This window comes from Eubalaena glacialis, chromosome 2 (genome assembly GCF_028564815.1).
Source record: "Eubalaena glacialis isolate mEubGla1 chromosome 2, mEubGla1.1.hap2.+ XY, whole genome shotgun sequence".
Lineage (NCBI taxonomy): Eukaryota > Metazoa > Chordata > Mammalia > Artiodactyla > Balaenidae > Eubalaena > Eubalaena glacialis.
Window position 1 is genome coordinate 142410699 of NC_083717.1, and position 24421 is coordinate 142435119.

The 24421-nt window shown below is 32.9% G+C and overlaps 1 protein-coding gene across 1 annotated transcript in view; it reads right to left on the reverse strand.

The window, feature by feature from the left end:
* MDGA2 (MAM domain containing glycosylphosphatidylinositol anchor 2) overlaps nucleotides 1-24421 on the reverse strand; it is an 811172-nt gene that overhangs the window by 27662 nt on the left and 759089 nt on the right. The window contains exons 11-14 of the mRNA XM_061182503.1: nucleotides 18347-18524; nucleotides 14538-14558; nucleotides 10888-11043; nucleotides 10255-10413 (exon numbers count right to left, since the gene is read on the reverse strand). Of these exons, the coding sequence (XP_061038486.1) occupies nucleotides 10255-10413; nucleotides 10888-11043; nucleotides 14538-14558; nucleotides 18347-18524 (514 nt within the window). The remainder of the gene's footprint in view (nucleotides 1-10254; nucleotides 10414-10887; nucleotides 11044-14537; nucleotides 14559-18346; nucleotides 18525-24421) is intronic.

The window sequence follows — 24421 nt, forward strand, 5'->3', positions numbered from 1 at the left end:
AATACATACCTTTGAAATAAAACACATATTAATATATATGACTTACCATTACTATATCAATAATGATAGATTATTATATCTATATTGAATGTATTTTATCTCAGAGAATATGCTTTGCTGTGATCATGTTTACTTTTTCTTAAATAACATTTTCTTTTTACAGATATAATTTCAAACTTGAATTATTACTATTTATATTTATTAAATGTGTACTATGTGAAAAATATTTTTCTTAGGTCTAAAGAGGCCAGGTCTAAATTATCCCAGATTTTGAGTTAGTTTTTGAATAGATTATATAGCTAGATTTTACTTAAAAAGGCAAGTATTACTTGTTTTATAATAAAAAGACACTAGAAATATAACTGATTGAAATAAGTTCTTTCAAATATATTATAATTTAAATGTCTTATTCTTATGTACATAATATTAATTATATTCCATTTTCCAAATCAATGAATACAAATTATTGATTCACTGGTCTATTTTAGAGCTGATGACAAAAATGTTATTAACAGACAAATGATTTTGGAACATTTTTTTATAGCATGTTTCCAGCTTTTAAGTTATAAAAGAGAATTAAGTACCAAAACTTACTTAAACTTATGTCCAGGTCATCTTGGTCAACAAAATTAGAACTTGCAAAACGGAATAAAGCTATTCAAGAGAAGTTAGATTCAGCAAAGGTGATTCAGCCCATTATTATAGTATTACAGTAAGAAAATTCCAAAATGAATATGATGGATTGTGTTAATACCTTTTAAAAGTAACTTTAAATCCTCAGAGGCAGTGTGTTTATGCTTTGGTAAGCACCAGATATCAATAGGTATGAATTTAATCATCCCCAAGGATTTTCAAATGTTATGTAGTGCCATGACACAAGTTTGAAGTTGGTAAGCAAAACTTAACTATCTTTTTCTTCTGGGTTTCCTAATTCTTATCTTTTGGTCACCAGTCTTTAAGAGTTAGGTGCCAGAGTTAGAGATAACTTTGTTCATCTCATGCTTAGGGATTACAGTCAGAAAGGCTAAATGAACTAAATGCTGTATTATCTCATGAGCAGTGACCTAAGTTTTGGGGTTATTCATGGTGTTATTCAATAACACAATTCTTATTTTAATATTATTTCATATAAATTGCAGTATAAAATATAATTTGCTTAAATATTATTTATAATTACTGTTACCAAATTCTCTTCTTTCATTAAGTCCTTAGCATAAACTTACTTTTAATTATTTTACTATAAATATGTGTTTTATATGTTTTAGATAAGTAATTTAAATATATGTCCTAAAATGTGTATACTTTTTTTAATAGATACTTGAAATTACCAAATTCATATAAATTAATCTGTAATTTGCTTTACTCCAAAGCCTGGGGAATCACTTGAATATAAATCACATTTTTATTCTAATCAGTAATACAGACTCATTAATTTGAGTTTCAAGATGTGCCAAAATCACCTAGCTCCAGGGAAGGGCTATGTCTATTGATAGGTAATTGGTAACATCATTTGTATTATACACACAGACAAAATGGGAAATTATAAAATCATTATTTTCTGCTTGAATAGAAACAGCTGCACGCATTCATTTTTATTATTTTCTAAAATATATAATTGCAATGATATCTTAAATAAAAAGTGTCTCTTCACTTTCTCCAGTCATTACCATGCCTTCTTGTATCCAGCTGAATCTGTACATTAGTGTCCAATAAATTTACTAAAACATAGCTTTCATCAGGCTTTCTATTTCTCTGATATATGCAGAGACCTTATATAGATCTTGTCATTATTTGGTTCTAAAGCCGAGCAGGACCCTGTGGGGCCCTCCCAGGTACAAATCCTTTCCAAGCCCGCCATTTCTTGCTTATAGGAACAAGGCTTCAGTTTCCTAGACCTTTCAGGACTACCAAAGGGCAAATTCAAACAGGTGCTAACCAGAAAAGTGAAGGAATGCAGAAACAAAGGAGGAACAGTCAAGAAACAATAGTGCAATGATGGGGCAGGGTCCTGGTTCCTCCTGAAGAAGTATATATAACAACATCTTTGAATTCTTCTGCACGAACTAAGGCCCCCACCTAGGTGGAGGATGGTAACATAAGGCTGAGCACAAGATTCCTGGAGCACTGCCCTGTTACCTCAGCACCAACCAATCAGAAGAAAGTCTCATACTCTGCATCCCTCACCCCAAATTTTGCCTATAAAAATGTTTCCCCAAAAACCATCAGGGAGTTTGGGCTTTGTAGCTTGACCTGTGTATTCTCCTTGCTTGGCTTTTGCAATAAACCTTTCCCTGATACAAACTCTGACACTTGGGTTTGTTTGGCCTCACTGTGCATAGGGCACACTAACTTGCATTCAGCAACACTTACCTCTTTTAGAGGATGGTTTACATTTCTTTTCTTCCTTAGAAACTTTAACTCTGCTGTTCTAGGTGTTCTCTCCTTGTTCACCCATGGCATGGGCCTGTCATGCATTTTTGGTGTATATTACTTTTTGGCTTTTATTCAGTAATTTATTACCCTAAATAAATGATAAACTATTTGATGGATAAGAACCTTTTATCCTAATTCTCTTTTATCCTTTATAGTTCCCTAAACACCACTAGGCACATAGCATGTGCAATTCATCCTACTGAACAGAAATGAGTGAATCTAAGACCTAAGGGTAAAAGTACTCATCATAATAAACTTACACTTCCAATGAAGTTAGTTTAAAAAGGTTGGTACACTGGATGAGAAACAAAAGCATTTAACTTATTTGCTTACCATTAATTCGATTGATGAAATAATACTGTTTATTAATTACACTGAAAACGAGATGTATATTTGAAACACGAGACTTTCTCAGTCACATTATTAATTTTGTTTAAACATCCTAGCTTCTATTATACATTGTCTGAGGGAATGTAGGGGATCAGAATTTGCACCCTAAAATATGTCTCTTTGGCATATTAATTGTTTTAAGCTTGTTATTTTCTGAGAAACAGCAGAAGTGGGAAAGACTCTGAAAACTAAGTAGGAGTTGCCCCTTTGTAAGAAACATGTACATTTATAAGGGAAATCTCCATTTGTAAGTGTGTCTCCCTCTTATACCTGGACACATGTATACATGAGGACAACCAGGTCTCTTGAAACTCTTATCAATAGAGAAGGCAATGACTTAAATCTGCATCACAATCACCCGGTTACTGCGCTTTTCCTGGTGACCTCCCATAGCTGACTATCCCCACCCTCAACATCCTCTTTTATCTTTAGCTGAGGAGGGTATTCAAGGTGAGGACTTTGGCCATTTTGATGAGTTACTCAGTTTTTCTGGGTCTCTCCCATGTATACACGTTACTAAACTTTGTTTGATTTTCTCCTGTTAATTTATCTCACGTCAATTTAATTCTTAGACCAGCCAGAACCCAGAAAAGTAGAGGAAAACTTCTTCCTCCTCAACAGGACCATCATCAATGAATAATTAAATAGGAAGAAAATAAACTTAGGGATAGTTGGTGGTTCATAACCAGAGACTTAAAAGGTAAATGTATTACATATTACATATGGTCTTATTAGAGAGTCTGTGACAAGGATCTGTAATAATATTTTGATTATAAGTGGTAATAAATCATGGTTAAACTCTATCTACCACCCCCTTAAAAAAAAATACATCTTAAATTAACAAAGCAGTTTACTGAATAAATGTCTTCTTTCTATTGCATTGTTTTCACACTGATGACATTGGCATTATCAGTATTAACTATAAACAAGACTTCACTGAAAGCATTATATAATTCTTAACAGAAAGAGTGGCTTAATGTCAATTATTAACAAACAGCCCACTGTCGGTAGCTGTTCTCTAACATTTAAATGTAGAATACTAAATAACCTTATCTATTCTCTCAGCCACCAGGGAATTGTCTTTTTCAAGGACCTTAATTCTGAGAAATTATCAAGATTTAAGTATCTCAAAATTACATATTTATTTTGCTGAGATTCTTCTACAGTCAATGTAATTAAGACTCTAAAATAATGGCACCTTAATATTTTTTTTCAGGCTCAAATCGACTCTCACGTGGTATTTAATGCCAAGGGGAAAAAATATATGAGTAGATTTTCTGTTTTACAAATATATCTGAGATATAAGCAAAAATGTTGATTTAAAAAAATACTAATCAGAAGAAATATGATCTTTGACTAAAATAAGAATAAAAATCAGACTCCTAAAATCATGCAAAAGATTGTCACCTTTGCTTTCTCTACACCTTGTATAAAAACATTTAAGTCCCCTTTTAAAAATCTTTGAATGTCAGCACTGAGGAAGCTTTAATCCAGCTCTTGCTAAAGGATAACCTGAGATATCTTATGAAGAGAAACTTAATTGAGGTTAATTTCAGATTCATTAAATTTTATTTCTACATTTTGTTAGATCATCATAAGGTAACATATCTGGATCATAATATTTCAGCTGAAAACCCAAATTTTATTCTTTAATGTATTATGGCCTTTCAGTATATACAATTTTTATTTGTACATGTTTTATGTTTTTTCTAAAAATACTACACGAAGATATTGCTAAGAGTATAGCAATATCTATATAGTATAGCAATATCTATATTGCTTATAGATACTGAGTACTTTTACAAAATACTAAGTACTTTCATAAAGATAAATTTCCCTTTAATTAATTAAGAAATATGTGACACTTTAGTTTTCCTCTACACTTTAGCTGCCAGATAACTTAAATTCAAATTCAAGTTAAGTCAGTGATTAACTTCTATTTTTTTTCCAACCTATCCTATAAGGTCTTGGTGAAACTACCTTCTGGTTTCAATCTAAACTCATACTTTCATTTCCCTCATGTTGTCATTCTTCTAGCACACTCAGAAGCTAAAGTATCTATTTTTGGATGATTTTTAAAAAATCTATTGAGCATTTGTTTTTTCCAGAGGATCAAATATAAATAAATCATGCTATTGCTCTCAAGGAGCTTACAGTCTAACAGGGGTCAGGGTGACAAACATTATCACAAAGATGTGCACCAGGTGTTATGAGAACAGAAGGAGCAGGGAGGATGGGGAGGAATTTTAGCAGATGTCTTTGAGTTGGATTTTGAAGGAAGAATATGAGTAACCTAGATGATTAAAGAGGAGAAAAAGTACTACTTCTACCATATGTTTAAAAAAATATTCATTTACTTAATAAATATTTATGGAGTGGTCAAATAAACATTTACATTTGCAGGGTACCATGTGATGGGAAGAATCATTTTTTCTGCTCTTCCCAAGCATACAGTTCAAGCAGGACAAAAAACAGAGTCTGTAAAGAAGCCCCAGATACAACACAGATTGATTTAGAGAACTTCAGGTATAACTGGAATAAACCATGGAGCTGCCCCAAGGAGATGCCAGAAAAGCATGTATCCTTGAGGCCCTAACATTACTAGTTTTAGAGAATGATCTTTATCCCCAGAAACTAGGAGCCAAAGAGACAGCAAGGAAGGCAGTTAGCAGACTAATTCAGTACAATACACAAGAAGGGATGGAGAGTCGAACTGAGCATTATATCCTAAAATACATTTCAAAACGCTGAGGACTGATGTCCTGATGTCCAACCTCTCCAACTCTCTCTATATCCCTGATCAGTATCGATTTCCTTTTACCACTTTCCTAAAATGGTTTACTCTTTGAAAATGAAACCTTTGCATTTATTTTAAAGAGAAAATAGAAACTGTTAGGAAGACGAATTTCACATCTGTTTGCTGTTCTTGCATCTAAGAATGAATCAGAAGCCACATTCTTAATTGTTTTCATCCCATCTCAGTAGAAGAGACATTAGTACCTCTTCAAGGCTAATCCCCCACCAGACCTCTAAATTCTCATCTCTTCAAGAAACTTGCTTCCCTCTGATTTGTGTATCTCTAAACTTACCCTTTCTTTTAACTCTTTTTTCTCTTGTTTAAGTCCTTCTACAATCCCACGTCTCTCTACTTTATCACTTCTTCCTCACCCTCAAGATTCATGAGAATAGATGTCATTAATGAACTCCTTTTCCTTGCTTCCCATTTGTTCCACAGTGAAATTAGCTTTCTAGAGGCACAACTGTATTTGAACCATTGTTATCAAGTTCAGTGAATGTATTCATAAGTGTCTTTTGTATTTTTATATTTAATTTCCTGGTATGTTATGATGCTTATATTTCACATTCTCATTTCTAGAAATAAATGAAGTACATATTTTACTCATTTTTAATAAGCTCTGTCATATCCAGTGACCTCATATGAGGTTCAATTTCTTTGTAAGAAAATTAGAAATTTAGCTGATTAATCAATCAAAATGCCTACTAGTGGTCATAGGATTGCTGAAATAGTCTTATATTATTGTCAATAGCCAGATCATGTACATTGTATTATATTATGTACATATAAATCAACAGTTAAAGGGTGACACATTAGAGCTCTCATTTATTTTTTCTTAAATCAATTTTGATGAAAACTTAACAAGAAATTGTACCACTGTGGCAGATAACCTCTAAGATGATACCCAATGATTTCAACCTCCTAGGATTAACACTCTTGTGTCATTTCCTCCCCCTGAATGTGAGTTGGAACGATCAATCAGTTATAATAAATAGAATAAGTTATGGGATATCACTCCAGTGATCAGGTTATTAAAAAGTCTTGGGCATGTATTTGCTCTCTCTTCATAGATCGCTTGCTCTGGAGGAGGCCTGCTGCCATGAGACAGTCCTATAGAGACATCACATGGCAAAAAACTGAGAAAAGCCTCTGGTCAACAGCCAGCAAGAAATCAATATCCTTAGTCCAACACCTGTGAGGGAGACCTGCCAAAAACCTAGTGAGTGGGCTTAGAAGGGTATCGTCCCCAAATGAGGTCTTCAAATTAGACTGCAGTCCTACCTGACAGCTTATCTGCAACCTCGTGAGAGACCTAGAGCTACAGACACTCAGATAAGCCATACCCATACTCCTGACCCACAGAAAATATGAGATCATAAATGATTGTGTTTTAAGGTACAAAATGTGGGAGAAATTTATCATGCAGCAATAGATAAGTAATATAACATATCTGACTTTATTTCAAAGAGGAACCTCTTTTCTAAATAATGAATAACTGATCACCCTTTTTTGTATTATTAAAAAAATTGTGACTCTTCTCAGTGATATATTGTCTGTTAGTCCCAGTTAAAAGAGCAATGATTATTTATGGTTGATCAAGAAGCAATAACTGCAAGTAGGCTATTAGAAATCCAGGACAAATCATTTTTGAATCTGGATTTCCAAAAGAAGGAATAAAACTAAGACTGCAATTTGTAAAAACCAGTGACTATAAATGCACCCCAGTTTAACAGATGAATGAGTGTCTTAGAATAATATTTGCAAAGAGGAAGGGTTTTAGATACAGGCAGCATCTCTCTAATGAGGTAGTTCACCTAGCCATCACTGATTAGTCATGTCTGGAACAGATATCTTTGCCTAGATTTTAGTAAGCAGCATGATTGTGTCCTGCTGAGAGGGGACCCAAGTGACAGACCTAATACCTGCAACCTTCAACCACCTGAGGAAGCAGAGAAATGGCAGAGGTATCAAAGTGGTAAATGTTTGAGAACATGGAAGAAATGGAGAACTGCCTTCTCTCTGAAATAAGCAGAACAAAACTAGCAGAACAAGCAGGCATTCACTGACAATAAAGAGCCTAAGAATAACAACTGTGAAGTTAAAAGTATATTGAAATTATCTTGGGATTCAGCCTAAATATGCAGAAAGTTTGAGAGGGAGCTCTAAGGTAGCCAGCCTCAAAAATAAGGTAAATACATAGTTTACTCATTAAAGTAATTCAAAATATTGATCTTGGAATTATTTATTTAAAAACCATTTTAAATATGCCTGTTCCAAGGTAAATCGGGAGAAAAAAATGTCCATGAAATATATTTGAAATAGAGAGTAAGTAAAATCATACCTCATCAACTAAAGGGAAGAATTAGAGTTGAGCTAATTCTATCTTTGTAATGAGAGTAATCTCACAATAAGTAAGATGGTTTGGTAATTGTGTGGAGATTTATTTCCTTCATAGTTTAGGCCGTAGTGAACCCATGACTATTCTCATAGTTTTCTAATTGCTTTTCCAGTCTATATTCTGTTTCTCAATAATTTTACCCACGCTTATAAGATTTATTTTTCCAAATCATAGATCTCACTATGCTTGTTGTCTGCACAAAATCCGTAATAACTCCGCCCTGACTACTAAATAGCTAAGTTTTCACAACATTGCAAAGGTCTCCCTGAAGAGTGGTGAAGCAGGCAAACTATGTGTCCAGCTTCCCAGATTAGTATTTTGGCTTCACTACTTATCAGTTATGATATGATGGGCATGGTAATTAAAATTCCCTATATTTTAGTTTCCTTATCTATAAAAAACAGGATAACAATTTTAATGAGTGCAAATGTTTACTGTGAACATTAAGAGAAATAATCCATCACGTGTTAGGAATAGTGTCCTGGTCCATTATGAGTACTTCATAAATATTAGCTATTACTTTATTATTGCTAATATTGCTGCTCTTTGAAATTCAAAGTAACCTAAGATTATGAGTGTCTACCATCTGATAGAAGATTTTATATATGTTATCTCATTTAACTTGAACTAAATAGGAATTATTATTCCTATTGTACAGATGAGGAGACCAAGATCCAGACATTTTAAGTGACTTCTGTAAATTCTTACAGTGACTGACTGCTACAACCAAATTCCCACCCAGGTTTCCTAACTTCATGTTGAGGGCATTTTTTACTGCATAAGAGTTTTCCTTTCTGGGCTTGTCACCTACTGCTCCACTGTGAAGAATACTGGTAATAATGTTGGCTATGAATCTGAACACCAGCATAACCAGTTACTTGTAATTCATACAAACTCACTGAGGTTCAGTTTTCTCAACTGTGAAAGATGGATAATGATGCTCATTTTTATAAATTTATTAAAAGGATTACTTCACTTAAATAAGTCTAGTAGCTGGTGTATATCATGTGCACAATTTTGTTACTTTATATGAAAATATTTACATTTTTAGTTTTGTTAAATTTATCTTAAGACAACGTTATCCTCACATCTTGCATTTTACTTCCTCATTACCAGTGCTTTAATCTTCCTTATGCTTATCTCTGTCTATTGAAAATGTACACTTCTTTCATAGAGAAACATTTCCCTTTGTCCCAAAGCATTGCCTTATCCTCCAAATAGACAGAGATCCACAATCCCTTGCCAACCTCTGTGGAGCTAGATATGCTTCACCATTCAGAATTTTGTCTTATTTTAGAAAGCTAAGAGTGTATGTCTTGTATATTATGTGACATCCCCAGGAAAGAACTGAAACAGAATCCCATAATTAAACACAGTAATATTTTTGCTGTAAATAGTATGTATGTTCACACTCATTTGGATAAAGACTATACATATGTTCATATCAGTTCAGGCCAGATATTCTAACACATGTAGATCAGGTTAGCATGTGTTGGCAGATAATTACATTTAAAACAATTTTGTGTTCAGTTGTTTTGATTTTAGAATTGCACATAAAGAATTGTAGATCTGTATGAATTCCTTCCATCCCCTGCCCTTACCAGGTTTGTTAGGTTCGTTCTCGAGGTTATGTGGTATTCTGTCTAGCATGATTGCGTGTTTACTCATCTTAGCCTTTGTTACTCTTAAGGTCTCTAAGGGCAGGAAGTGTGTCTTCATATTTGTATGTTTTTCAGGATCAAGGATGTTCTTAAATCCTACTAGGTGTGTTAGGCATACTTTATAAACCAGAAACTATCACCAATATTCCAAATGTGTAGATAGTGCTAAAAGCACTTGTCTTCCAAGTATGGCAATGCTTCTTTTCACGGTCATTAATATACATTGAGTCATTATTCAAGCAAATTTCTTTGGAAAGAAACACAGTAAATTATACCGGTATTAATTCCCAAGAAGATCTCATAAAGAACTTAACCTATTGATGGTCTGCCTGAATTAGGATTCTAGAGGAGGTAGGTAATGCACCCAAATTTCAAATTTTAATATAAATTTGGGAAATTAGCACATGATGGGGGAACATTCTTAGCATCTTATTTTGCAATTTGCCGGTAAGCCATTTAAAAGTCAATGATGATACTCTTTGACTAAAATTGATTTCATGCTATGTGCTTGTGAACCTTTTTCTTCTGAGTTACGATTTACTTTAGAATAAACATAGTAATTCTTTCCATCTCACCTATATGTTGTCCATACATGTGATAAAAGAAGCTGAAACAATATGCAGTGTTCGTGGGTCCATAAGGGTTTTTGGGAGCTATGCTGAAAACAGGGCTGAGAAGTCGAGCCTTTTCTCCTTCCAATCTGGGTCTAGATGTCTCAATGTACATATAAAAACCTTTAAAAAGACAAAATAAAATGTTTAAGCAAATTATTATTAGGCAACATGAAATTTAAAATCACTGAGAAGTTTTAGCGTTTTCATACAAAGTAAAGATTGATAGGAGAGTCTGCATCTCATTTATAAAATCTATATATACAAACATAATATAAAGAATAAATAATCTATATAAAGATAAAATTGTTTAAAATGTATAAAAACTTTGAGACAAAATTGGAATTTTAGACTTGAATTATCAAAAAAAAATTCCTAAACTCTCTATATATGTCAGTGAGTTCTGAGTGAAAATTAATGATTACAGACTTTGGAAATATCTGAATTATTTGTATGGTACATAAAAATTTCATGTTTTATTCCAAAATCTTCAAATCTATTGCTAAACATTACCTTGCATTTCGTATTAACAGCATTCCTAAAAAGTCCAAGGCTAGAGTATGATTGTTATGAACACAACATTTCATACCCTCATACCTTCTTTGGAGCCACTACGATCAGCGTTAGGTCCAGTGTTTGGAGTATATTTTGTATTTCTTGTTGCAGTACTTTGCTTTGTCCAGTCAAAATTGTCTGTATCATCTTGGGTAAACAAACAAATGTTACCATCTTCAAATCCACAGTGAAATTCTCCTGTTGACAAATTTTAATTAAAATAATTAAAATAAATTAAATGAATACAAATATTGCAATATTCTTATAAGAAAAATTTAAAACATTATACAGCAATAATAATGCAAGATTGCAACAATGGCACCATAGCCAAAATAATGCACAAGATGACTGAACTTAAAACTATTTCAATTTTAATGAAAATGAAAAATAATCTTGATATGTAAATCAGTCTCTTATTTAATAATTTAAACCCAAACGATTTTCCTCTGAAATATCCAGATAATTGAAATTAAAGAATAAAATGCATGCTTGAATTATGGCTGAAGAATTTCCCCAACTTTCATTGTTCAAGTATAGGTACAATCCAAACAAAACTGTCAATTAGAAAAAGATCTTTATTAATTTACCCAACAGCACTTTAAAGCTGTATATCTTGAGGTTACAATTTTTTACTCCACGTCTCGAGATGCTTTCACGTATACCCATTTGCACAAATGGAAGTTTACTTAGGGGAAGATAATGGCAAATTATTTTTAAAAGTAGTTATCTTTCATGCTTTATTTGAATGTGGATTTGCCAGGTGCTTGAAATTCACTAGAAATAAAGTAATGAAAAGAACTTTATGAAGACCCTGTGGAAGGACTGGGATTTCTTGGATGCCAGCCACATGCTGAGTTAAGGCCCAACAACAAGTTCACTGAGAGTTTTCCTTAAGTGTCCCTGAAATGAGGGTGGTAGTAATGTTTCTAGGTATCAAAAGGTTTTCTTACTGGGATGGACCCTGCTTGAAACAGGGGGGTAAATAATGGAGTTTATAATCTCCACTAGAAACAAAATTAAAATTATCCTTAACTGAAAAAAAATAAACATAGTTTATATTATTTCATTCAAACTTATAAGAACTCTATGAAAATACAGAAATGTTAACTCATGAGGCTCATGTAGGAGAAAGCTTTGGCTAATTCCAGCTAGTAAATAATGAAGTCAAAACTGAGTACAGATTCCCTGCAATTCATAAAGATATAAACACCTAAATAATAAAAACTCCCATTTTTTTCCCCCTGCAATGGGTTAGATTTATCAGATATTCCTGGGAGTGGAGCCCTTGAAGTTGGGATCATGCCCTTGAATTAATCTGTGTGTTTCTATACACTAACAATGAACTATCAGAAAGGGGAATTAAGAAAATGATCTCATTTTCAGTAGCATCAAAAAGAATAAAATACTTAGGAATAAACTTAACCAAAGAGATGAAAGACTTGTACACTGAAAACTATGAAACATTGATGAAAGAAATTAAAGAAGACACAAATAAATGGAAAGATGTCTCATGTTCTTGGATTGGAAGAATTAATACTGTTAAAATCTCTATACTACCCAAAATGGTCTATATATTCAATGCAATCCCCATGGCATTGCCAGTAGCGTTTTTTTTTTTAAATAGAAATAGAAAATATTCCTAAAATTCTTATCGAACCACAAAAGACCCCAAATTGCCAACACAATTAGGAGGAGGAAGAACAATGCTGGAAACATCACACTTACTGATTTTCAAATATATTGCAAAGCTACAGTAATCAAAAGAGTATAGTAGTTTTATACTATTGGTGGCAATGTAAATTGGTACAGCTATTATGGAAAACAGTATGAAGGTTCCTAAAAAAACCTAAATACAGAACTACCATATTATCCAGCAATACCTCTTAAGAATATATAACCAAAGGAAATGAAATGAGTACCTTAAAGAGATATGTGCACTCACATGTTCAATGCAGTATTATTTGCAATATATGAGAAATAGAAACAACCTAAGTGTCCATTAATGGACTGTATTTACTTTTTATTTATTTATTTATTTATTTATTTATTTATGGCTGTGTTGGGTCTTCGTTTCTGTGCGAGGGCTTTCTCCAGTTGCGGCAAGCGGGGGCCACTCTTCATCGCGGTGCGCGGGCCTCTCACTATCGCGGCCCCTCTTGTTGCGGAGCACAGGCTCCAGACGCGCAGGCTCAGTAATTGTGGCTCACGGGCCTAGTTGCTCCGCGGCATGTGGGATCTTCCCAGACCAGGGCTCGAACCCGTATCCCCTGCATTGGCAGGCAGACTCCCAACCACTGCGCCACCAGGGAAGCCCCTGTATTTGCTTTTAATCTTCTCATGACAACTGTTTTTAAACATTTCTACTGGAAGTGCAGTCAGAGAACTTACCTTCAAAAGAATTATAATCAATATAGTAACTAATTAGCAATAGTACCCTGGGTAGAAGCCAGGGAGAACCTGATTTATGCCATTAATTCATCTTGAAACTGTCATGTATTTGTTCTTTTAGCAAATGATCATTGAACACCTGCTAAATATGAGATGCTGTGATAGACACAAAGATAGTGAGATGTAGAGAGAAATTAGAAACAGATTTAGTCTTAAGTATCTTACAGTCTACTGGAGGATATGAGAAAATCAAAAATAGCTTCCACATAGATGAAGATAAATTGTTATGGAAAATCAAAACGAGGGAATAATTAATGGAGGAAGAAGTATTTGTGCAAAACATTATAAGAAAAATGAACCTCAAAGAGTCGATAATAATATCCACATTAAAGGGTCATTGTGATGACTAAATGAACTTTTATGCACTGAAGCAAGATGTGAACAATAAAGATCTATAAAAATATTCAGTATTAGTATTTGGATATGCAAGAGCAGAGTAAAAGAGGATCTTTGGTAAGAAATACAGCAAGAACAGAGGTTACAGAATTTGGTCTTTGTTATATAATCAGTTAAAGGCTATTGCAGAAAAGAGAATACAGTAAAATGAGAAAAAAGATTTGGACATTTTCTTCACTAAGTATAGGAAACTGAGAATGTTGAATGGATATGTGTAAGAGTATAAAGTTGGCTCTTCTCTCTTTTGTTAGACAAGAACAATATATTGCTAGACACAAAATAGAAGACAAAAATCAATTCTTAATTTTAAAATGAAATATTATCAAGAGGATGGTGCTCAGATTATCTTCTTCTTCATATAAGATTGGGATATAGAATAATGATCCATGAAAAATCTTGCTTAAACCATTCAAATACTAACTTTCTAAGTAAATATAATATTTCATGAGTAGAATGTAGAAATCGAAGAATGAAAATTAAAGAAACAAATAATAGCAATACAAATAATATGCAATGCCACAAAAGAAACAACAGTTTATTATTTGTAGTTTACACAAATAACATTTGTTATTTGTGTAAACTACAGTTACACAAATAACAAATGTTAAGCATGTTGGGGAAACGGCTCCATATTTAGCAAAAGTCAATTATCAATATTAAATTATTTGTCTTTACACCCATATCCTTTGAAATTTAAAATTTACAATTATGTCAGTTTTACTGTTTCTAAGCCATTCTATTTTAAACCAAATATGAACAGTTGCTAAATAATCTTTGTATGTTTATGCATTTTCTATTTTTCTTAATTGTCAAATACAGTGCCATTTTTAAAGTGAAAATATACTTACTCAAATGAGGATTAACAGGAGCTACAAGAAAAGCAAAAAATAATGTTAGCATGGCTTGAATGTCTTTTATAAATCAAAGTCTAATCAGTGTCTCATAGTGCCTAACCAAAACTTAATGATCTTGCCCACTGTGGCCATGGAGAATTATATCTGTAATCCATTTTGTTCTAGAGGATTGAATAGAATCTACTCTGGAGCTCAGCAGTAACAGCCTCAAAGTACCCAAAAGATCAATGCTAAATAGCTGTGGGATTTGTTCATTTTCCAAGGAATGGAGTTGCTGATCTTTTATATCTTAACCAGTGCTAAACAAAACCGAGAAATCAAAACTGAGGCTGACAACCTATAATCTAGATGTTTTAACAATGAATGCAATTATCCAACAGAGATTACACTTTAGTTTTTTTTTGCTGTTATCTACTTCTGGTGAAACTAAAGCAATCTTCATATCATGTCATTATGTGTGTCCCAAAACAAATAGCTACTTTGATGCTGCTTTAATTACATTCACACACACACACACACACACACAGTCTTCAAATGCTAAGCAATGCATTTGTATTTTCGTGTACCAGAATAAATATTTATCTCAAAAAACTAATTGTGTTTGCAATACAAGTGTCAAGTGACTTCTACCTGAAGAGGAATGAATACTTTAAATATTACTGAAACAGCAACAAAAATATGTCTAACCTAAGAGACAAAATGGTAGCTGTATATATCAATTAGGCATTTATCACTCTGAGAGAAAATTCCGTTCTGGATAAAAGAAAGCATTATTGCAGTCTCCCAAAATTACAATGGACAGTTAATCTAACGTCCAGAAGGTTGTCTACTTTGTTGTTAATTCCTAGTATTTGCCATTAACCACTTTTGTTAAACTTGGACATACTAGCAAAGTATGATAGTCAAAAATACACACACATGCATGAACTAAGTTCATATATAATTGTTAAATTTAGTACACTGAGATCAATTTTAACAAAGTGATTAGTTTCTCAATAAATTACTTTTTACTATCTCTACATTGAGAAGACAGACTATTCCCATTATTTTAGTTGTTCTAATTGTTCATTCCCCATTGTAAATTATGAAATGAATAACACAGAGAAGGGACTATACATTTATTAGTTCCACTGAAGGGGAGAAAAAATAATTCCCTTTCTTGCAAGGTATCGGTATATTTTAATTTGAAAATTAATTGTTAAAAATTAAAATTATTTCATAATTAGAATAATATGAAGTTACAATTTTTATATATTGTCTTTGAAAGAAGTAAGCATCTTTAAATTATAATTTAGTTCTAAGAAATGTCACAGCTACATGTAACCTCTGACCAGACTGAATTTTGAGACTTCTCCTACAATATTTTAGTCACCAAATTCACTATAAATATCACAATTAACCTTGTGAAAATTTGCCATTCTAAATTTGAAATATTGCAGTGAGTCTAGTTTTCTTTTTTCAAACTAGCATGTCAAATTTCTTATAGATGCCTATATACATTATATGCTTATATACATTAAAGTATACTTTACCCAAGTCCATAGTATATAGAAGTAATTTTTAATTAAAATGTTTAAGATTTTAAAAGCATGCCTAAGATATAAAGATAATTAAAGAAAGTTGGAACTAAACATAATATCTATTTTCCAGATTTACTTTTCATTTCATTTGTTACCTCAGAGTTTTCAATAAGAGCTACTGAGTTTATGAAGATTTTTTTCTATATCTCTGTAAGACAAGTTCTAATAATTTCTAAACTTAGCAAATAAGTAAAGATTTCTGTCATGGAGGAGTGAGCCCTAGTTTTAGTCAGAGTTAGTCATTTCATAGTTGTTTAACTCTACAGGACACAAACTTTCTGGGTCTTAATATCTTCATCTTTTAAAGGAATGGATAGTAATGCATGGTTTCCAATGCCCCTCCATATTACATAGTTTACAGTTTTACAACTTAGGGGCAGGGAGCATAAATACTAGTTAGGAGGAGATAATTCATATTTTATAAAAACATATGACACTAAAAATTTAGAAAAATATACTGGGATGTTATCTAGTTGTTTGCTCGACGGAATCATGAAGGTGATTACAGAATAACAATTGCTCTTCTGCAATAATATTTATATCACTAACAAGAAAATGTACATTTTTAAAAGAATCATATTCAAGAAAATATACACAGTGATTCTAATGCTTTTACATTCCTTGATCTTGTATGAATATTCCACTATACATTATATATTTCAATTTTTTAATGAAAATTGAATATATAATGCCCAATGTGTACTCTGACTGATGAGAGTGAAGAAAAGTGACTTCACAACTCTAATGAGTTTTTAATAATTTCACTTTATTGTTTTACTTCTGACAGTATTCACTGTTTCCCTCTTAAGTAGGAAAAAATACTTAATGCTAAACAGAATGGAGAACTTCAGCTGCAAATAACCTCATTCTATTATCTTTTTTTAACTCAAACCTTAACAATCAATAATAAAAAGAATAATATTCCACTGAAGTAATGAAACACATATGAAATATTTTGCCAGTGACTTATTCAACCTTGAAAAATACATTGATGATTTTAGAGCTAGTCTTTGAATATTATAAATTTAAACCAAAAAGATGTACATAAATCTCAACTGATAAAATATTAATCTGTCAGGTATATGTTAAAAATAATATCATATCTAATCACCATTATTTCTATTTGAACTATTAGAAAGTTTTTGACCAACTTTTTTTCACAGGTTTATACTATTTTCTACTTTTAAATAGGACATTTAAATAGTAAAGAAATATTAAATGCATATTGTTTATAAATGCAAACTATAACTAACATACACACATTAATATTAGTGATCTAAAAGAAAAAAATGACCAAAAGAAAATCAACTAAGATGTCATTCAATAGGTGAATGGATAAACAAACTGTGGTACATCTACACAATGGGATATTATTCAAGAATAGAAAGAAATGAGCTACCTAGCCACAAAAAGATATGGAAAAGCTTTAAATGTGTATTGCTAAGTACAATAAACCAGTTTGGAAAGGTTATATGTTGTATGATTCCAAATACACAGCGTTCTGGAAAAGGCAAAACTATAGATATAAGATCTGTGGTTGTCAGGGTTGGAGGAGGGATGGAAGGATAAATAGGTGGAGCACAGAGGAATTTTAGAGCAGTGAAAATATTCTGTATGATACTGTAATGGTGGATAAATAACATTACACAGTTGTCAAAATCCATATAACTGTACAACACAAATAATGACCCCCCCAGTGTAAACTACTGACTTTAATAATGTATCAATATTTGTTAATCAGTTGTAAGAAATGTGCCACATTAATGTAGGATGTTAATAATAGGGGAGACTGTGACAGGGGGAGAAGGCATATATGGGAACACCCTGCACTTCCTACTCAATTTTCTGTAAACTTAAAACTGCTCTAAAAAATGAAAAAAAACTTAAAATTCAATCACATTTCCTAATTTCTTAATGATATTAATTTTAAAATCATCAAGAATTTGAAAAAAAATGTATACATACTGCTTCATAACTATGGGATAGAAAATAAAAAGACACTGTGACATTATCACCTAGGTTCAATGTTAAGCATTTTTCTATATCTCTACTTATAACCAAATATTATGATGATTAAGTATTGTGGGATTTTTTTTTCACTTGGCTAATGACCCAGAAAGTCAATATGCTAAGTTTTATTTTGTGTCTAAATTTGGTAGATAGTTACAACCTTCTAGAGAGTTTAGCATGCAAATAAATACTTTTAAATGAAAAGCTACTTACCACTATATTTGATGACACGAATTGTTGAATCTCCTTCTCCAAATTTGGTGAGAGGAGTCAGTCGGACTTCATAAGCCTCTGGTTTAATTAGCTCAGTCAAGTTATATGTAATTAATTCTCCCTTTTGAATATTCCCATTTATTTTAATCTCCTGTTCCCACCATCGCTGCTGTCCAGCCTGAAATTAAAAGAATTATATAATAATGTTCCTGGTATTTTTAACTGTGTGTTGGTCACGTGGCTAAAAATACTACTGCTGGGGATTCTTTGGGGCCTAGGACAAAGTTATATTCCGTTAGAGATGTACCTTTGTTTCTGATATGCTCCTAGGGGCATCAATAGTATGGTTCACTTTTACTTTGAATATGAAGCCCTTTGGTGTCACAGATTAAAGTGGAGATGATCCCTTGCTTTGGGCAGGCCTTGGGTTTTCAATTCTGTCTGCCTCACCACTGCCAAACTATAAGAAAGTTCAAGTTTGTATGGGTTAGTTAATAGCTGAGGACAAAAGCAATTTGGGTGGGAAATCCCATTTATTACTTTGATTTTCCATTGTCCCTTAGATTTTTACTTAAGGGATGTGTGTGTGTGCGTGTGTGTGTGCCTGCACCATATATATACATACACACACACACACTATATATGTTAATGTGTATATATATACATATTCATATATTTATATATTTGTTGTTTTCTGAGGGTGGGTTAATCCTAATTATATAGCCTAGCCTGCTATATTTCTGGAAATGAAAATCTCAAGTATGTGCTATTAGCACAGCATTAGACAAATGACAAACAAAATAATGAAATGGAACAGAAAGCCCATATATAGATTTGTGGGGTTGTTCACATAGAAGACATGAAAATATATACTACTCAATTGGTTATATATATAAAAAAATACATAAATGTAATCCCTATTGCATATCTTATAACGAAAAGAAAAAAGAAAAGGCAGTCTCAGGAGGATCACATACTTAAATTTTTTTTTTTTTTCAAATACTTAAATTTAAAAGGCAAAAGTTAAATCATTTAGAAAAAACACAGAAGAATGTCATTATGACCTCAGGTAAGGTGTTACTTTCTTAAACAGAATAGAAAAGCACAATTAGTAAAGGAAAAGATTGATAAATTAGCCAATCTTAAATTTGAAATTAATATTAAATTTAAAATTTTAGCATAAAAATTTCTTCTCAACAGTGCTCCTCATTAAACAGGTGAAATAAAGGCAGAGGCTTGAAAAAAGATATTTAGAACAAATACAGTTAATCAGAATATACTAATAACTCCTATAACTAAATAAGAAAAAGAATTCAATAGCAAAATGAGCCTAATAGGAACAGGTATTTCATAAATGAGAAAGCCCAAATAACTAATTAGAGAAAAGTCTCAGCCTCACGGTGAATCAAGGAAGTGAAAATTAAAGCCACTATGTTATCTCCCAGATAAAAGCTTATAAAGATAACCACATTAAGGTTTGTTGCAAATATAAAACAATGAGAATCTTTATACCTGTCAAGAACCTGCAGCAGCAGAGGGTGGATGGGTAAGATTTTAGTCTACTTCCAAGCTAACAAGTTAGCCTGCAACAGTATCATGGGCACAAGCAGAAGAATCCAGACTACTGAGTCAGAGAAAAGGATTCATGACACAGCAGACAGTCCAAGCTTTACTTTCAAACTGGTTCCCTTTGCCTCCCAATTCCCACAGGGTGATGCAGAAGTGCCCAATTGGATTTTGCACATGCCTTCTGTTTGTATCACATCTGTAGGACCCTGAGCTTAAGAGACCTTAGTGTTTTATAACTGACAGTACCCAAGCCTGTCTAACCATTGCCCAAGAGGGAGACACTATATTTATTATACTAGATATTAAATGGGCTTTACCTCTGTTCCAGGGGAGGTCTCTATATTCTAAGGATGTTTGCTATGCAAATAACCTTGAAAAGATAGGCTGGAATAAAAAGACAGTGCCTCTGCACATATGTTATGCAAAAAAGCAAGAGACCTACAGAAAACTGTCTTCTAAAAATATAGTCTTTATGAGTATGTAAATTGGTGTAAGTATGGAGAGCATTTGGCAATAAAAACAATATTACAATGAGAACAGATAAACTCGTGTACACAGGAAACAGGAATATTCATGGCATAGAAAACACAGAGAATGATCTAAACATCCGTAAGAGATAGAATTATCAAATTGTATACTCTTCATAAAATATAATTTAAAATATAGCATGAAAAATGAACCTAAGCCATAATACATCACCATGGATGGATTTCACAAAATATTGAGCGAAAATTAATTTTAAAGCAGACATATTATAAAATTTAAGTTCAAAATATGCATTTTGATAAGGGATGCATAGATATGTATTAAAGTATAAAGAAATGCAGAAAACAGTAAATGCTATGTTTAACATACTGGTCATGTGGATTAGAAGAGCGTCAAGAGGAGAAGATGCAATTGTGAGGAGATAACAAAGGACTTAACTCTGGTGATTTTTAGTTTTTAGCTTGGTAGCAGGTATATAAAAATACTTATATTATTTTTGGCTATGCCTGAAATATTTCTCTTTGTTTTTCAAAGAGAGAATTGAAGAATAAGAAACAGGCAACCGTGAGTTTTCTTAAAACGCTTTCTCCCTTGAATGTTAAGATTGCGCTCTTGTATTGATTGCTTCCTCCATCTACATCTGTGGCAACTCACCTGCTTGCTGGGCTGCTTTTCCTTTTCCTGAGTTCTAAATGTTGATAGTCTCTGGAGTTTTATATTTGGTGTTTTTAATACACTGTGTTAGTGGTTCTCACTTTTAGGCAAGCATGAAAGTCACAGGACAATCTTGTTAAAAACCAAAATTCCAAGTCTTAACCACCAGTATTTCTGCTTCAATGAAGTCTACAGATATAATTTTTCAGTGAGCTTAGAAATACATTTTTTTTAAAAAAGCACCTCCTCCTTTACAGGGTAATTTGGAAGCAGGTGCCCCAGGGTCTGTATTTGTTGAGGCACAGCTCAGCCTTGCTAGTTCCACAGCATTAATACTAGTGGTTTCTTCTGCACCTCTACACTGATTACTCCTGCCACATCTATTAATCCTTACGACGTGCCACTCAGGCACCATGTTAACTGTATTATACCTACTATATTTAATCTACCACAACCCTTAGTAGGTAGGAACTAATACTAGCCCTATTATACAAACTGAGGAAACTGAGGAAGAAGCAAGTTACTGTAACTCTCCTAAGGTTGTCTAGAGAGTAGCAGCTGCAAAATTTGGTTACACCCAGAATGACTCTATCTGGCATCATTTCTTCCTTTGCTTCCCCAGAATTAATTGCTCCCTTAATTGTTTTAACCAGTGTCTTTATATATTTAGTTATAATACACTTAAAAGTACTTTTTTGGCACATAGATTATAAATCAGGAACAATTTCTTATTAATTTTTTTACCTATAGTGTCTGGTCATTAACTAGGTAAAGATGTGACAAGATTAAATTCCAGCACACAGTGTATATTTAACTGACCCAATGAGTGCAGCAGAAAATCTAACTTCATGATAACTGCATACAGTCACTGAATTTACAAACACTAGTAAAAATGGACCTAAAACCTAATTTGACAGAAAGTACTTTACTCATGCATAGCTGATACTAGACACTACAAAGTTTCTATCAGTTTTGGAGACTAAACATTCTATAAAATAATATAATCCAAATGTCAATTCTTTCAATGTCTTTAGATTTTTAAATTATTATATATGAACTAAAGGCAAACTACTGTTATTTCAGAAGATAAAAACCCACAGGAATATATACATAATAATTTGACATTATACTATTATCTAAAGACATACAAGTTTAATCAAGGTATACTTTTCTGGATGTTAAATATAAGTTTAATACCACTCAATATTTATAGTACATCCCAAGGAGAGACTGGTATTCTGTCGTTATAATGAGATGCTTTACTCAAGTAATTTTAGTTGGCATGTACATTGATGTTGTTACTTATTACAAACTCTGGAGTAGATAACGTCATATGTGTATTAAAAAAGCAATAACTTTGATTCTAAATATTTAACTTAAAGCTATAATGAAAGTATATACTTCAGTAGTTGAGGAATAAGCAATTAAGCACTTCCTATTGTATCTCAGTGAGCTGTGCAAAATGTAAAAATGGAAAACTAAATGCAATATTTGCACATACACAAAAGAAAATACAATATTAGTCCACTGTTTGGAGGTAATACCACAAAACCCTCAGAGAAAGTGGACCTAAAACATAACTACAGATGACAGTTCCAGAACATACCTGGTAAGCATGTTGATATGAAAACAATGTGTAAAGTATTTCTTATCATTTCTATTTGTAAAAAATTTTCATGTAACTTTTTCTGTTCCTAGGAGATATGTTGCTTTCATATAATTTAGAAGACTATTTTCACTGTTTGAAGAAGAAATGAGCCATAATTTTTCTGAATGCTAAGATCTGTAACTTGAAACACACAATATCTGGAAATCCTGACTTCTAGAGAGTGAGGCTCAGAACAGTTTTACAGCATGACATGGAGGAGTATTAGAAAGCTATATTCAATAGCAATTGGAGAAAGTATGGATTTTATAAGCACCAATGTGCTTCTCTTAAAAATCGGATATTCTTTATTCTTCTAAAACTGAATTCTACTTACCTCATTTCTGCTGATGAAATACTAATTCTTGCCAATCCAGGTTAAACTTAATACGTTTAAGATTTGAACTTGATAAATTTAACCCAATCACTTTGTGTACTGGGTACCACCTAGGGAAGTACGTAGGTGGGGCAGGGGCAGAGGAAGCCCATTCCCCAGCTTAAGTGCTCCTGGCTTGGTGGTGGAGGGGATAACTGTTGCTTGGTTTATCCTGTTTCCTACTGATATTCTCTTGGATTTAGTCAACTTCATCGGGTCTTTCTTGTCCTGTACTAGCATCTTTTGCATTGTTTTTGGAACTGCCTTGGCCGATGGTCAATATTTCTATTCAATCTGCATCTTTCTCAGGCAAATCACAGGTTCTTTTGGTCTAAAAGCTCCATCTCTGCCCTTTTTTAGAGGTTTGAAGAATCCTGTTTCTCCTGTAACACAGTGAAGTAAGACTTGCCAGGCCCCAGTCCCTGAAAATCAGACTCAGTCTATGCTATTGTGATACTCAAGGGCCCCCTCAGGCAGGACCCAGAGCTTCAAGGCAAGTTCTGTAGTCTTCCTGATCTACCGGTGGGGAAGTGGGCCATTTCTTTCCTACTCAAGTGGGTTGTAGGTACCTTTCTCAAGGAATTTCTAGGACTTACGCTACTGTTCTTCTTTCACTTTTACTAAAATATTCCTGATACCTGGGGACTCTGTGTATTTGCATTGGAATATCTCTATATTTTTATTCTGAAACTCAACACCTTTTCTCCCTTAACGACCTCCTGCCCACTTCTATGAACTCTTGTTTGATTTAAAGTCTAGGTTTTCAAGGCTATCGTTTGTCCTTAGGTTTTATAAAATCTGTTCAAAGCTCATTTGCTATCTTTTTAATTTTGTACCAGTGTGTGTTTGTGGGTTTGTATTCATGTTCTTGGACCGTAAACCTCAGCTTCCTTTGTTGTGATTTTAAATAATGAGAGAGTAGCTGATAAAAGAGAATTACAAGGATAAAAAAATGCATTTGTTAATATTTCAAATTCCCAACTGTCCTTTGTAATCAACATTTTAACTTACATAGTATATGAATGTCAATCTGCATTTAGCTTTGAATGTCTTGATTGTCATTCCCTATAGTTTTTCTAATTTATATTCCTTATCATAATAGTTACCTGATTAAAAAACAAAACAAAAGAATACAACAACCCTCAGGTAAAGACAGCATCGAGTGGGTCCACAGCTTCAGTGAATCTCTCAGTCTTTCATGCAGTTTTGAAGCTTTCCATCCTTGCCTACCTTGGTGGGCCACTGCTGTCTGGAGGGATGAAAAGTGGATATGCAGGCAGAGTCTCTGGTAAACATCACTGGTATATAAATGAAAGACCTTGCAAATACATTTCAAGAATTTAAA